At 56.0% G+C, this 13,652-nt stretch overlaps 1 protein-coding gene across 1 annotated transcript; it reads right to left on the minus strand.

Moving 5' to 3' along the window:
* Positions 1–618: 618 nt before the first annotated feature.
* MEX3A (mex-3 RNA binding family member A) lies at positions 619–13,127 on the minus strand. Its single transcript, XM_066206812.1, has 2 exons — positions 12,398–13,127; positions 619–1,733 (listed from the first exon to the last, which is right to left on the minus strand). Exons 1-2 carry the CDS (start codon positions 12,864–12,866, stop codon positions 628–630), a joined length of 1,575 nt encoding a protein of 524 aa, XP_066062909.1. The 5' UTR covers positions 12,867–13,127; the 3' UTR covers positions 619–627.
* Between the last annotated feature and the right edge of the window lie 525 nt (positions 13,128–13,652).

Consider the following 13,652-nt stretch of genomic DNA (forward strand, 5'->3'; position numbering starts at 1 on the left):
AACAGGTTCCCAGAGGTTGATGGTTTCTTTCTTGTTCTTCTAAATCCCTGTCATCAGTTTTCCTTTCTTTCTGTTGTTTCTTTCTGAGCTCCCAGTTGGGCCAACAACCCTGGGGGGGGGGGAGTGGGGGCTTCAGGCCAAGACAAAGGTTGAAGGTGGCTGGAGAAAGGCTGCCAAGGCCCTCCCTGCATCCCTGCTCCCTCCCCAGTTGATCCAGGTGGCCTGGCTTGGTCATCGCCAAGAAGTCCCAATCTCACCACCAAAAAAAACTGAACTAAACCGCTTTGCTTGCAAGATCCGAGTGTGCGTTCTGAGTACTTGGTTTGCAAAAGACATTGCAGGCTGGAGCATTGTTCGCCCTTCAAAATTTCTGGCTTTGCTATTCATTTTAATTTTATTATTCACTTATTTTTTTTTTTAAAAAATAACATACATTGCTTGTAAAATAATTTCTTTTCTTCTTCTTCTTCTTTAAATTAATTTATTCTTTCATTCATTTTTTGTTCTTCAGATGTCATTATTATTATTATTATTATTATCATTATTATTATCATCATCATTTTTCTCTCATGGCCCCCCCCACTCTCCCTTCCTACCCCCACCCCCCCAATGCCCTGCTCTGTCTCTTTAGGAAAATATTCTAATGGCCTGAGTGGCTGCCGCGTGGCAAACGGGGCACTCGGGATCAGTCCTCTCGCAGATCCTCACAGCACACTCCATGCAAAAGAGGTTGTGGCCGCACGGCACCAGTGCGGCTGTGACCTCGCTCTCAAAGCACACCATGCACTCGCGGCTGCTGGCGACGGACGTCCGGGCAGCAGCGGGCGTTCCCAGCTTGGAAAACCCCTGGAGCGGCTCCCCTTGTGACCGCCTGGGCAGCCCAGAGAGGCTGGGCTCCGGGATGGAGGAGGATGGGGAGCGATGGGAATTGGGATGGATGGTGCCTGTGCTGCTGGAGCGCTGCTGCTTCGAGAAGAGCACCGAGACAGGGTTGGTGTTCTCCTGCCCTGCCCACATCGGGGCCCCTGACTCCGGCACCCCGTAGTACAGATCCTGCTTGTTCACACCGTAGTTGGGGAAGAGGTAACCATAATTGAAGTCGTTTTGGTCATTCAGCCGGGGGGTCTCATAGACCGGGTCAACAGAGCAGTCACCGATGCAGCCCAGGCTGTTCTGCCGGAAGGTGGAGAGAGGCTTGCAGCCCGGCGCCGGCGTGTGGACCCGCCAGGCCTCTGAGTAGCGGTTCTCCATGCCAGAGTCAGGGCTGCTGGAGAGGAAGTCATTCTCATTGTTATACTCCAGAATCTTGCCTGTCCTCACTGCAATGTGTGTCTCAATCTCCTCCCGGGCACGCTCCACGTTGCCCGGTGCACCGGTGATCTCAAAGACAGGGTCCCGGTCTCGGCTTGGCGTGATGATGTAGGTGTTGGTCTGCTGCTGGATCCGCTTGATGGTGGCTCCCTTGGGGCCCACCACCAGCCCCACCACGCGGTAGGGCACGCGCACCCGGATGGTGACCTGCCCCGGCAGGGTGGGCGCACTGCCGAAGGTGGTGCCTGCCTTGTTGCGGGAGGCCCTGATCATGGAGAAGTGCTCAGCTGCCGAGATGATCTCCCGCCGGGCCATGGCCACGTCCTCCCGCCGCCCCGTCACCATGAAGACCGGCTCCTCCCCCCGCACTGGGGTCTTGATGTAGGTGTTGGTCTTGGCCCGCAGGGCTTTGATCTTGCAGCCTTGGGGAGAGAGAGAAGAAGGCACGGCAGTTAATGAGGCTGTCCCACAGCTCGCCCTGCTCTGCAGGACAGTGGGCTGAGTGGCCATAATCTCCTGTGCCACCTGGCAGCCACTGCGCAGGACATGGAACAAGGGAAAGGCCCTGTCCCCCTAACCCTGAGGGGAAATGCCAGAGGGAGGTCCACCCTCACCATTCCCAGAAACTCCCTCCCTCAGGAGTGCCATGCTCCCTCATCCCCCCGAATGGGGGATCACCATTGGGTGGTGCACCCCACCACACCCTCCCCCTGAACTGCCTTCCCTCAGCAGTCATCCCTAAGATCTCTCTTCCACACACCTCAACACCACGGAGTAATGGAGGATCCACTCCAGGTGTCAGTGGTCTCTGTGATGAGGCCTGTCCCCAGAGCAACAGGATGGCCCCCCAGAGACAATGGTCATTCTTGGGCTCTGGGGACAGGGCTGATGCATGGGACAGCCTGGAGGTCATAAGAGAACAGAGGGATGCTGGTCGCACAGCCCAGATGGCCAATGTGGAACGCCTTGTCCACCCTATGCTAGCTCCCAAGGGGAGTCACCTGCCGTGACTCCAGAGAGACAAAAGATTTTGGTACTAGTGAGGAGGTTTTGGGGTGAATGCGGTGAACTTGAGGGGGCCAAATTTGGAGCAGAGTTGCAGAGATGCAGCAGTTTGGACCTCCTCACTGGAAGGAATGGAAATGCCAGCAGAGCTAGATGGCCAGGGGTAGCAGGAGGCCAGGATTTGTTTGGGGGCTGAAACAGCAAGAAATTTGGCAGGGCTCCCCTCCTGTGAGCCCCACAGCAGGCTGTGCAAAGACTCCTGCTTCAGGTGCTCAGACCCTCTCCCAGCATCACTGGCCAAGTGATGTTTTTATATACCAGTGTCCACATCCCAGAGCCCACTGAGCCCATTCCCTAACTCCTAGAACCCACCACACCCATTCCTCAGCTCCTCAAAGCTCAGAAAACAGCCTTCTGCTTTCCCAAAAAGGGCAAAAGACTTTCCAGTGTGTTTTGGCTTCCAAATATTCTTTTGGAGGGTCTTGATCCAGCTGTTTGGTTCCAGGTTCCCAGATGATACCAGGATGCCATCAAGCAACTAAGTGTTTTTAACAGATGTGGCACAATTCTCTAAACTACTCCTGGACACCTCTTTGCTGCTGTCCTGTCCCTCAGACCCCTCTCTCAAAAAGCCTCACTTGGTGCCCCAAGGCATTTCTGAAGCCTGGCATCAAGCTGATCTCCCGCACAGGCTGGGGGTTCCTCGGCAGGAGGTATGCTCTGAGCTCAGATCCCAAACAAATGTTAAATCCTGCGATTCTCCAGGGCAGATGAAGTAAAGTGAGCACTTTGATGCAGTGTCCCAAGGATCTGGGTGTCTGACGCAGGGCTCAGAGAACCAGAGGATGAGGACACAGCACTGGGACCTCTGTGAGATCCCCCAGCACCTCCTACCCCACCTTCTCTCCCCAGAAAAGACAGTCTCCTGTACTTCCTCAGACTATCTGACACGAGCAGGTTTTCCTCTACACACTCCACTGATATCACACTTCAACACACAAGGACTTGCAAACGATGCCTCTGCAACCACAAAATGCAGATTCCTCAGCTCCTGGGCTGGAACATTATTATTTATACACATCCTAATAAATAACAGCATCTCTCAGGCTGGGAGCTGAGGGCTGCCACTCATCCACAGCTCCTCTTGTGAGACACAGGCTGGCGACATCAGGGCGTTCACTGGAATGCAGCGACCCCACCACCCTGTATCACTGGCAAGAACTGAAGCCCAGACATGTGGCGATGGAAACAGCCTCGTGCCACTACAGCTGACAGGAACGACTCCCTGGGCTCGCAGGCGCCGCGGCAGCCTCTGCATCCAGCAGTGCCCGGCGTGAAGCACGCTCAGCCCAGCCAGCCACGCTCGCGGCACCGGCACCGGGCACAGCCCTGGCCACCCGCAGGTACACACGGCCCCCAGCACAGCCAGGAATGCACGGCCCCGCTGAGGGTCTTGGCAGCAGCGTGGGACAGCCCTGGTAAATCAGAACTTCACTGTCGACTCACAGTGTGACTTTCACTTCTTCAGAGCTACTTCAGCTTCCAGAGCCTCATTTCCCATTTCTGGAGCAGGAATAGCTGTCTCCTGCCTTGTGCTCCTGCAAAATTTCCTCTCAACATTCCACATCGCAGTGCTGCTGTGCTAAACCCATCTCTGAAACAGGAATTCCATGTTCCTGGGAAATGGAAATGCCACATCTGGCACAAAGAAGGATCTGGGAAAATCCCCAAATCCAAACCAAATCCACCTGCTGCCAAATCCAGTGTACCTCATGGGTTACTCCCCAGTTTGCACCATGAGGTACATTTGTGATGCTTTGTTGAATAAAGTTTCCAAACAGCCTACGTAGACCAATGGTCACCCAGTGGTGTGCTATTAATTCCCAGGAAACTCAAAGGACAGGACTTCATGGAGCCAGGCACAACTCAACTGTAGGATAAACCCACGCAGGCAAAATCCGTAACAAAGGTTCATCCCAAGGAGAACCGGATAAAACCATGAGAGGTCACCTATGCCCCCTGGCACCCCTTGGCAGGGTGGGCTTGTCCCTGACCCACCGCTGGCAGACATTTCCCTGCCCCACTCCTGTGCCGCTCTCTCCAAAGAGGGAGATTCCATCTTAGGAAGATTAACCGAGATGCCACCATTTCCCCAGGGATATCACCGGAGCATCACATGGAAAGACAGGAGTGTTAACGGCAAGCATCAAGCTGAAAATACCTCCCCATGCATCACCCCAGGCTGCAGGAGCTCCATCAAATTCCGCAGTGACCCGCGCTCTGCCTCTGGAGTGCAAGGCTTGCTCTCCTGTGCAGAAAAGACCTCAGGCAGGCGTGTGGCATGGCTGGGATTGGGCTCTGCGTTGTTCTGAGCTGTGGGACAATGACGGCGTGTGGGGGAGAGGGATCTGAGCCCGACACGACAGGAAACAATCACGGAGCCGACAGGGAGGGTCAGGCAGGCAGAGCAGTGACAAAGGATGGGGGCTCCATGCTGGGGACAGATGGAAGGGAGCAGTGGCAAGGAATACACATGAATGAGGGCAAATGTAAGCATGTTACATGAGCTGCAGGAGTGGGAGGGAGTTGGGGATGGAGCAAAGGTGATGGAAATTGAGGGAGAGGCACACCCCGATCCCTTCAAGGGAGGAGGAGAGTGAGGTGTGTAGAGGCAAAGCCAAGACACCCCGAAACAGCAAAAGGAAGAAGGGCAAGGAGAGAGGACGGCAAGAGGGAGGGGAAGGAGGATCTGGAACGGACAAAAGGACGCATGGTGCAGTCGGTGGTGTGAGAAGGGGGGGAGGAGGGAGGGTCTCTGTGCAGGCCTGCAGACGGGAAAGCCAGCTTTGTGGAGACAGACAGATGGGAATCCTGTGCTTAAAAACAGGAGAAAATCACCTCCTAGGAAATTAGACCAACTCCAGCAAGCCCAGCAGCCCAGTGGGCTCAGAGGCCCCAACCTCCAGCAGCTCTAAAGTGGTACAGAGAAGGGCCAAACCATCAACAGCCCAAATACAGAGACCTCCATAACTTCCAGGGGCACTGCACTGGTTTACATCAGCAAAAACCAGGCTGGGCTTAAACACGATTTACTCACTTAGTGCCAGGGCTCTGGGCCCATCTCAGCCCCATTCCTGACTCTGCTTTGCACGCTAAAAAGGGGCTGAGCTTTCTTTGAGATCACCCTTTTTCTGATGGAGCACAGCTGGATAAGGATGTGGCCCATGACAACCCAGCCAGATGGGCAGCACACCCTGATGTTCTTACTCCAAACAAAATTTGTTCTGCATGGGGTGTTTTTTGACACTTTCTCCTCGTGCATAACCGAAATTTGAAAACACCATGTAACAAAGCATTTTACTCGGGAGATTATTCAAAGGGAAGGGAGGTGGAAGGGAGGGAATTGCCTAGCAGGTGGTGTCAAAATGAAGCTAAGGGAAGAAAAGGACCCATGAAAGCTGTACTAATACATAACTTGGTGTATGTTCTCCTCATTATGGCAGCACACAGACATCAGTATGTCGATCCCTGGAAGACCCCTGCCATTTAGATTTTTATATTAAACAGAGAATTAAGCCCTTTCTCATTGTGTTTCAACAGCCTACCTTTTATTATCCTGGTTTTGGCCAATAATGCAGATCCCAAAGCATTTCATGAATGAGGCTGTAAGCTCAGTTCCTCCCCTCATCCTTTTTTCTCTTTAATTTCACTGATTACCAATTGACTCAAAGTAGACGTGTTTGCAAATTACCTGAGTACATCACAAACATTCCCACACAGGACCAAACCCTGGAGCAGTGGAGAGCCTCTGGTGCCCAGACCAATCAGTTAACTGGAATTAATCCACAGAGCAGCCATCTCTGGCTGAAAACATATAAATAAATTGAGTCTATACACTGCCAAGATGGATGAGGGGGGTCAGGGGGAGACCTGGATGCACAGCCACCTTCTCATCTCTACTTACTCCTGCATCAGGGCAATGAATCCATCAAAATTAACAGAGAAGGCTCTAGGAGCTTGGTTCACCTCTCCAGCAAAGGCAGCTGCTCACAAGGGACATGAGGGTGCTGGATGCATCTGATCTAACTGTTGTTCCCTTGGCACAAACCCATCCAAATGTTCTCACTCTGAGCAGCCCCAAACCAATGTGTTTTCACAGGACCTCGGCAGGGTTTACACCAAAGCTCCCAGGCACTGCTCCGTCAGCGGGCAGAGGATGGATCAGTGCATGGAATGGATGTTCCCAGCACATCACCAGGGTGACAATGCCATCAGGACAGTGCAATGGCACACACAGCTGTGCCTGTGGAGTAGATCCCTCAAATAATTTCACTTTGGTGTATGTAAATTCAGAGTTAGACCTGCTGATGACCTTCTCCTTGGTGCTGCCACAAGGCCAAATCCTGCACAGGTATATTCTGCTACTGATGCAGTCTAGAGACTCCCACCTGGCATCAACTGGCACCTCCAGCCCAGGAGCATGACCCTGACCCTGGAAGCACCAGAGGAGCTGTAGCAGTTACAGCAAACAGCTCCGGAGCCAACCCCAAGGTGGATCTTTTTGTTTCATTGACTGTGTTGTGGTTTTATTTTGGAAAACACACCCCACAAATCACTCCAGGTCCCGATATTTCTTGCTTTCATCAGATATAAAACAATCTCTGCAGACAAAAGCTTTTTAGCCCTCTTCTCATTTATCCCAAAGCACCATTACACTGCACAGCAAAAATTACACCTGTAAATACTCCACACACTCCGTTCTGGCAGTGCTAGTGGGGTGCAAGAGGGTCTAAGGGCAAATTAGAACTTGGTCTTTTTTTCTATTATAGTCATAAAATTGAAGAGGATCATAAAATAAACAACCCTCAGCTACCTCGGGTAAGGTGGGGCATTCTTTTCCTCGTTAACATGAAAGCCTTGTTAAAAGACAAGCACACAAAGAACCTCACAAATAAACCCTCCTGACGGCCTGTGGGGTAAGGTTTTGCTGCATTGAAAACCTGATGAAAGTGTTGTCAAAAAACACAAATGCACACAAAAGGACCACAACCAACCAACTAAATGCACCGAGGGCTTATTGTCCTGATGATGCAAGTTGTGTTTACAAGAAGGGGAAAAACACCACCCAACACACCATGCCAGGAAAATCAGCGACTGCCTTGCTCCAGTGCGGCGATTTTACGCTTTTTCATTGTGATGAAAGTTGTTTATAAAAAAACCCAAAAAACCAAAAAAAATCCCACCAAAAATAAAAGGGAAAAAAAAAAAAAAAAAAAGCCCACCAAAACACCCAACAGAAACAGCCCCCGTGGCACAGACAACCACTGCCTTGTGTGGCGGAGGAAAGTTGGGAAGTGGAAGCCCCCAGCCCCGCCAGCCATGCATGGCGCGGAGTGGGTGTGCCCGCGGTGCCCCGCACGGCACAATCCTGCCGCGGCCCCGGCACACGCGCGGCGCTGGAGCCGAGCCGGAGCCGGGCAGCGCCGGGGGAAGCGGGGCATGGTGAGCGGCGGGGGGACGCAGGGAGGGGGCTGCCAGACAAAGGCGGGGGCCCCCACCCAATGACAGCACGCTTTCCCACTGCCCTAGATTCCGGGCGGCTGCGCTGCGGCGCGGTTCACTCGGTCAGCGCGGCATCCAGCCGCCCGATCCGATGCGCGGGGGAGCGTGCGTGTCTCCCTAGAAGATTCCCTTTGTCTCTCTCCCGGACCCATTTTCTCCTCCCACCTCCAGTTCAAACAGCACAAAGTCGATCCAGTTCCGCACTTTTCCCTCGTGTAAATTCAGACCAATTCTCATTAACACTTTATAACAACCCGACACCGACTGCAATCTCTCTCTCCCTTTAAGGCCCATCCTGAGCTGCCAGAGCAGCGTACAGACCCCATCAGATAGGGTGGCTTTCGCTCCAAGATTCCCGTGAAGCAGGGAGACAAGAAGACTGCCCCCCCCTTGCTGCTCCTGGATGCTGTACATACATCCACCTCCACAGGGTGGGTGGGGGAGCTGCTATCATCAGACTTCCTCAATGGAAAAGGCCTCCCTTGACTATTTTTAAATGCTGAAAGCATTGGAGCATGTTTGGAGCAACACAAAGAGCCCAATCACCTGGGCTTAGTGGGGCCTCTTGTTATATGACTTCACCTTGCCAAGAAAGAGCAATTTATGTTAAGATCCTCTCTCACATAATCTCATTCCTGGTGACAATAGGCTGGTTGGAGCAGGCTGGGAGGTGCTGCATCAAAGGGTGTCTGTGAGAACAGGTGACAATGGATGCCATTACTGTGATGAGACCAAGAACCCTCAGAAGGACCAAAAATCCTTAGTCGAAAAATCCTTACAGGGAAAGTCTCATCTGGGAGTGGGCACAGTACGAAGCCAAACCAACCCCACACCTTTTCCCGACACCTGCACACACCAGACACACAAAGAACGAGCACCATGTCTCCCTAACCACATCCGGCCGTAAATGTGCCCTGCGGCCTCTTCCCTGGTTCCACCAACAGCAGCCCAGTCTGTCTGTGGGAGCGGGCAGAAAAGTTGGATTTGAATCTTGATCTGGCTGATCCACACCCACCTCGGGTCACTTCTAGGGAAAAACCTGGACACTGCAGTGACTGAGGATTTCTGCCCCTTTCTAATTTCACAGTCTGCACAACCAAAACCCTTCAGACACTCTCCATTCCTCCCAGCACCTCTCCCATCTGAACTCACATCCCTTGATGTCACACCATCTCCTCAAAAACCTACTGCAAACCCCTCCAGTGCTTTGTCTTTATAATTTCATGGGCACGGCCGTGAGAGCCAGCACAGTCATGGACAGGCTATTGCAAGCAGGACACCTACAACCTGAGCTGGCAGGAGAAATACAAGAGCCACCAAGCACCCTGGACTGGCTCCAGAACCAGGGAGCACTGCCCAGGCATGGCACACGCCAGGAGGTTCGATCACCCAACTCAGCACAGGTGGAGTTCACACACATGCCAGGGGAAGGGGGGAGGACCTGCAGGAGTCCTGACTCGGGCACAGACTCACCCGCGCTCCTTCACCCTCACAGTAACAGGACAGGCATGGAGGTCATGGCTCCACCTCCAGCCAGGGAAGGGGTGTCACTACCAACCATGCCCAGGGGTCATAGGCACCAGTCAAAGGGATTCTTGTGACTTAATCCCCTCATTCTTCCTTTTCCAGTTTCCTGTCCTCCAGTTTGCAAAGCAGCCCTTGGCACATCCCCCCAGCCACCCAGCTCTTTGCCATGGATCCTGGAGCACCAGGTGGAGGAGCCTGTCCGGCCAGTTCCCATCAATCCCCATTTCCAGAGCCCACCATCTCATCCCAGCCAGTCCCCCATCCCAGCCGGCTCGTGGCTGTGCTGCTGGAGACACGCTGCTCAAATTCAGCGCACAAACCAGCCCCAGCGCAAGCCAGAGCAGGGTTTCCAGCAGGCGATTGGCTCCGCGAGGGCACGTTCGCAGCTCCTGGGGAAAGCAGGAGCTGCCAAGCTCAGGTTGAGTTCCTGCAGCATCTCTTGCTTGGAGTGGAGCCACCCCCTCTGCCACAATTACATCTCTTCACAAACCACCCTTACACACATTCCAGTAAAAATATATCGGGCTTGAGCCTTATTTACACTTAAATGCCTTTTCACTTCTTTGGCAAAGTGAGGGGTAGCCTGATGGCAGGTGGAATTCCCATGGCCAAGTGTGTGCACCAGGGCCCCTTATGCCCAGATCCAGGCCTCTCATATCCACGCCTGCCTGTGAGGAACACTTTCATACACGGTTGATAATATTATAAAATAATCTGAAGGGATAGTGCGTTTCTTCAGAAAACAGTAAGTTGAAGAAAAAGCTAAACCCTGTTACCAGGTAAAGCTGGGAAATCATTTTTATTTCATTATTACTTTTTTCCCCCCTTCCTTTTTCAAGATGTTCATCACCCTGTTCACAGGTACCCAAAAAACAATTGTTTTCCTAGAAAACCATCTGCCACGGGAGCAGTACTACCAAGGGGTGACAATCCGCAGTTTCTGGGATTCCTGGTCAAGCATCCATGAGAGTTCAGGATTCAATTGCTCTGGGAGCCCTACACCCAACTCCAGACCCTCTTAAACTAGCTTTCTACACAAAAACAAGGCACTGGAGACAGTGGAGACATTCCTACAGGCCTTCAGAAACAAGTGTGGGCCATGATCTCTGCTGGAGTGAAGAGCCATAGCTACAAGGGTCTGTGCTGCACAAATCCCCAGCGCAGGATCCATCCCACCCACCTCCATGATGGGGCACAGGCGACACCATCTGCCCCACCAGCCAAAGGAGTCCAGCCACAGCCTCATCCCCACAGCTCCAGCACAGTGACATTCCAGTTTCCCAGATGTGGGAAACACTCACACACAAAAAAAATGGTGGAAAAAATCCAGGTCTCCACGTTCCTCTCCATCGCTCTGGACACAACAGGCACGTGCTGCGCTCTGAACACATCGGAACACACCCCCTTCTCAGGAGTCTGGGGCAGCAGTGAGATCCTGGAAGATAACAGCCCTAGCACATTTCCCCTCGGTTCCGCCTGCCGAATCCTCTTTCCCAACTTTATTAAACAAAGGGGGCCTGAGTCTCTATGGCCTCACACCCCCCAGTGCTAAGCCCCACCGTGTCTGCCCGCACTCCGCTCCTGGCAATGTAAAGGCAGCACAGGGAGGATCAGAATCCGGGCCAGTGGGATCTCCTGGGCCAGACCTTCACCCCTTCCTGCCCATCTCCCCGGGTCCCCAGTTAGGGACCCCCATCCCAGTGTGGACACCAGCGCCAGAGCTGTTTCCTCGGCTGCAGATGCCCCAAGTTTCGGGGAGGTCAGCACATATGAGGACTCCTGCCCACTCTCCATCCCAGTGTGGGAACCGGACCCTTGCTCCACGGGTGGGAGCAAGCAGAGCCTCTGCAGGCCCCATTGTTCCAACCGCACGCCCTGGCGTCAGAGATGCCCAGCAAGGAGCCATTTGTGTCCCTGTCTTCACGGCTTCCCCTCGCCCACCTCAGCTCTTCTCGGGGCACTGGGGGTCATCACCCCCCGGGTCCCACCACAAACCCCCTGCTCAGGGGCCTTCGATCCCAACCCACAGGGGAGCATCTGCCCATGGAGCCGCGGGCTCTGCCCATTGCACTTCCAGAGCGTCAAGTTACTTGTTCAGAAAGAAAGAAAGAAAGAAAGAAAAAGCCGAACACTTAGCCGCACTATTATTATTTTTTTTTTTTTCTCTGTAGCACAAAACTTCTCTCGGCAGCGCCGTGCCCCGGCTCCCGCAGTGCCCACGGGTGGCGCGGGGCCCCGCACCGCACACCCGGGAGTGGTGAGGGTGGGCGAGGGGTGACTTAAGAGTGGGTGTGGTATGGAGATATATAGATATATATAGATATATGTATTTTTTTTAAAAGCCCTCCTCCATTCCACCTCGCTCCGAACGGAGCCGTGAGGAGAACAAAAGCATCACTGTGGCGGCGCGCGGGCAGCGGCTGCGGGGGGACCCACGCGGGACGGCGGGTCCCGCTCCAGGGTCCCGCCGCTCCCCGGGGCGGCCGGAGGAGCTCGGCTCCCACCCGCTCACCGGCCGCTCGGACAGAGCCCGGCAGCACCACACCCCCTCCGCGCGGCCAACAAAGGGGGACTCCGAGGCGCGGGGCCGGGCTCACCCTGCACCCCCCGCCCTTCCCCCGCCTTATTCCCAGTTTTTTTTTTTTTTTTTTCTTAAGGAGAGCACGGTCGAGATCGGCTCTTTGGCAGAACCGGGGAGCGGCGCGTGGGGCTCCGGTGCCGGCAGTCAGACAAGCCCCCGCAGCATTCCCACAGACCCCCCATCCCACCCTTCCCAAAATCCGCCGTGCCGGGAGCGCAGCCACCCGCCCAGAGCCCGGGAGCCCCGGGCTTTGTCCCCGGCGGGGCCGTGCGGCCCCGGCCCCGAACAATGGGCGGGAGGGAGCGGCGGGGGCGGCGGCGGGGCCCCCCGACCGCGGGGGAGTGTCCCGAGGCTGGCGACCGGTGACACCGGGGGGGTGTCACCGAGGGGTACCGGGGGCTCGGCGCTCACCTTGCCGTCCCACGATCTCGGCCACGTGCTCGGAGCTGGGCACCGGGACGCACTCGGTGGTGTTGGAGCTGCTCTTGAGCCGCAGCTCGGCCTCCTTGTAGAGCGCGCACAACTTGGGCTCCGCCGCCCCGGCGCTGGGCGCCGCCGAGCCCTTCGGGGCCGCCGGGGGCGGCGGCGGCGGCGGTGGCGGCGGCTGCTGCGGCGGCGGCGGCGGCGGCGGGGGCTGCTGCGGCGGCGGCGGCGGCGGGTTATTGTTGTTGTTGTTGCTGTCCTCCACCAGCACCACGGCCGAGGAGGAGGAGGAGGAGGAAGGCTCGCCTAGCCCCAGCAGGCAGAGCTGGTCCAGGGCGAGCTGCAGCGCCCGGTCATCCTCAAGCAGCGCTCTGTCTTTGCCGCTCCCACCGAAACAGCCTAAATCGCCGAAACCCCCGTTCCTTTCCATTATCCCTGGGACTACCAGGCTAGGCATGGCTAACAAAGGCTTGGGAGGGGGCTGGGGGCTGGGGGGGGGGGGGGCGAGAGGAGGGGAGGGGGGACACAAAGAGCTCGGGAGGGAGAAGGGAAAAAAAAAGGCAGAGGGAGAGAACGAGAGAGAGAAAAGGACCCTCCGCCCCCCGCCCCCCGCCTGGCCAAGCCCCTTTCCCGTGTAACCCGAGCCCCGCGCCCGCCGCCTCCACCGCGGTCCCCCCGCCGACGCCCCCGCCCCCGGCCGCCGCCGCCGGGGGGTGCGGGGGGTGCGGGGGGCGCGGAGCGGAGCGCGGCCCCGCGGGGGGAAACTCTTTTGTTTGAAGGCGGCTGGGCGCTGCGGGAGCGGCCCGGCCCGCGGGCTGATGGGGGATGTAGTCCGGCCGCGGCACACCCCCGCCCGCGGCGGCGGGGATCGGGGCGGCGGGACCGGGGCGGCGGGGCCCGGAGGTTGCGGGGGCAGGCGATATGGGGAGGGGGACCCGCTGTGACACGGGGAGGGGGATATGGGGACCCACGGTGGCACGGGTGGATGTGGGATGTGGGGGCAACCGGCTGTGACACGGTGAAGGGGCTACAGGGGACCACCGTGACACGAGTGGAGAGACCGCACGGGCACCCACGGTGACATGGGTGGAGCGTGATGTGCGGGACCGCCTGGGACACGCAGGGGAGGTTACTGTGGGGACACACATTGTGCAGTGGGTGGAGGGGATATAGGGCTCCCACAGTGTCACGAGTGTAGGGGCTGCAGGGGCACCACGCGGTGCCACCAGTGGAGGGGGAGACA

Source organism: Chamaea fasciata, unplaced genomic scaffold (assembly GCF_029207755.1).
Source record: "Chamaea fasciata isolate MVZ Bird 193981 ecotype frontalis unplaced genomic scaffold, bChaFas1.0.hap1 SCAF_31, whole genome shotgun sequence".
In the NCBI taxonomy this organism is placed as follows: Eukaryota; Metazoa; Chordata; class Aves; order Passeriformes; family Sylviidae; genus Chamaea; species Chamaea fasciata.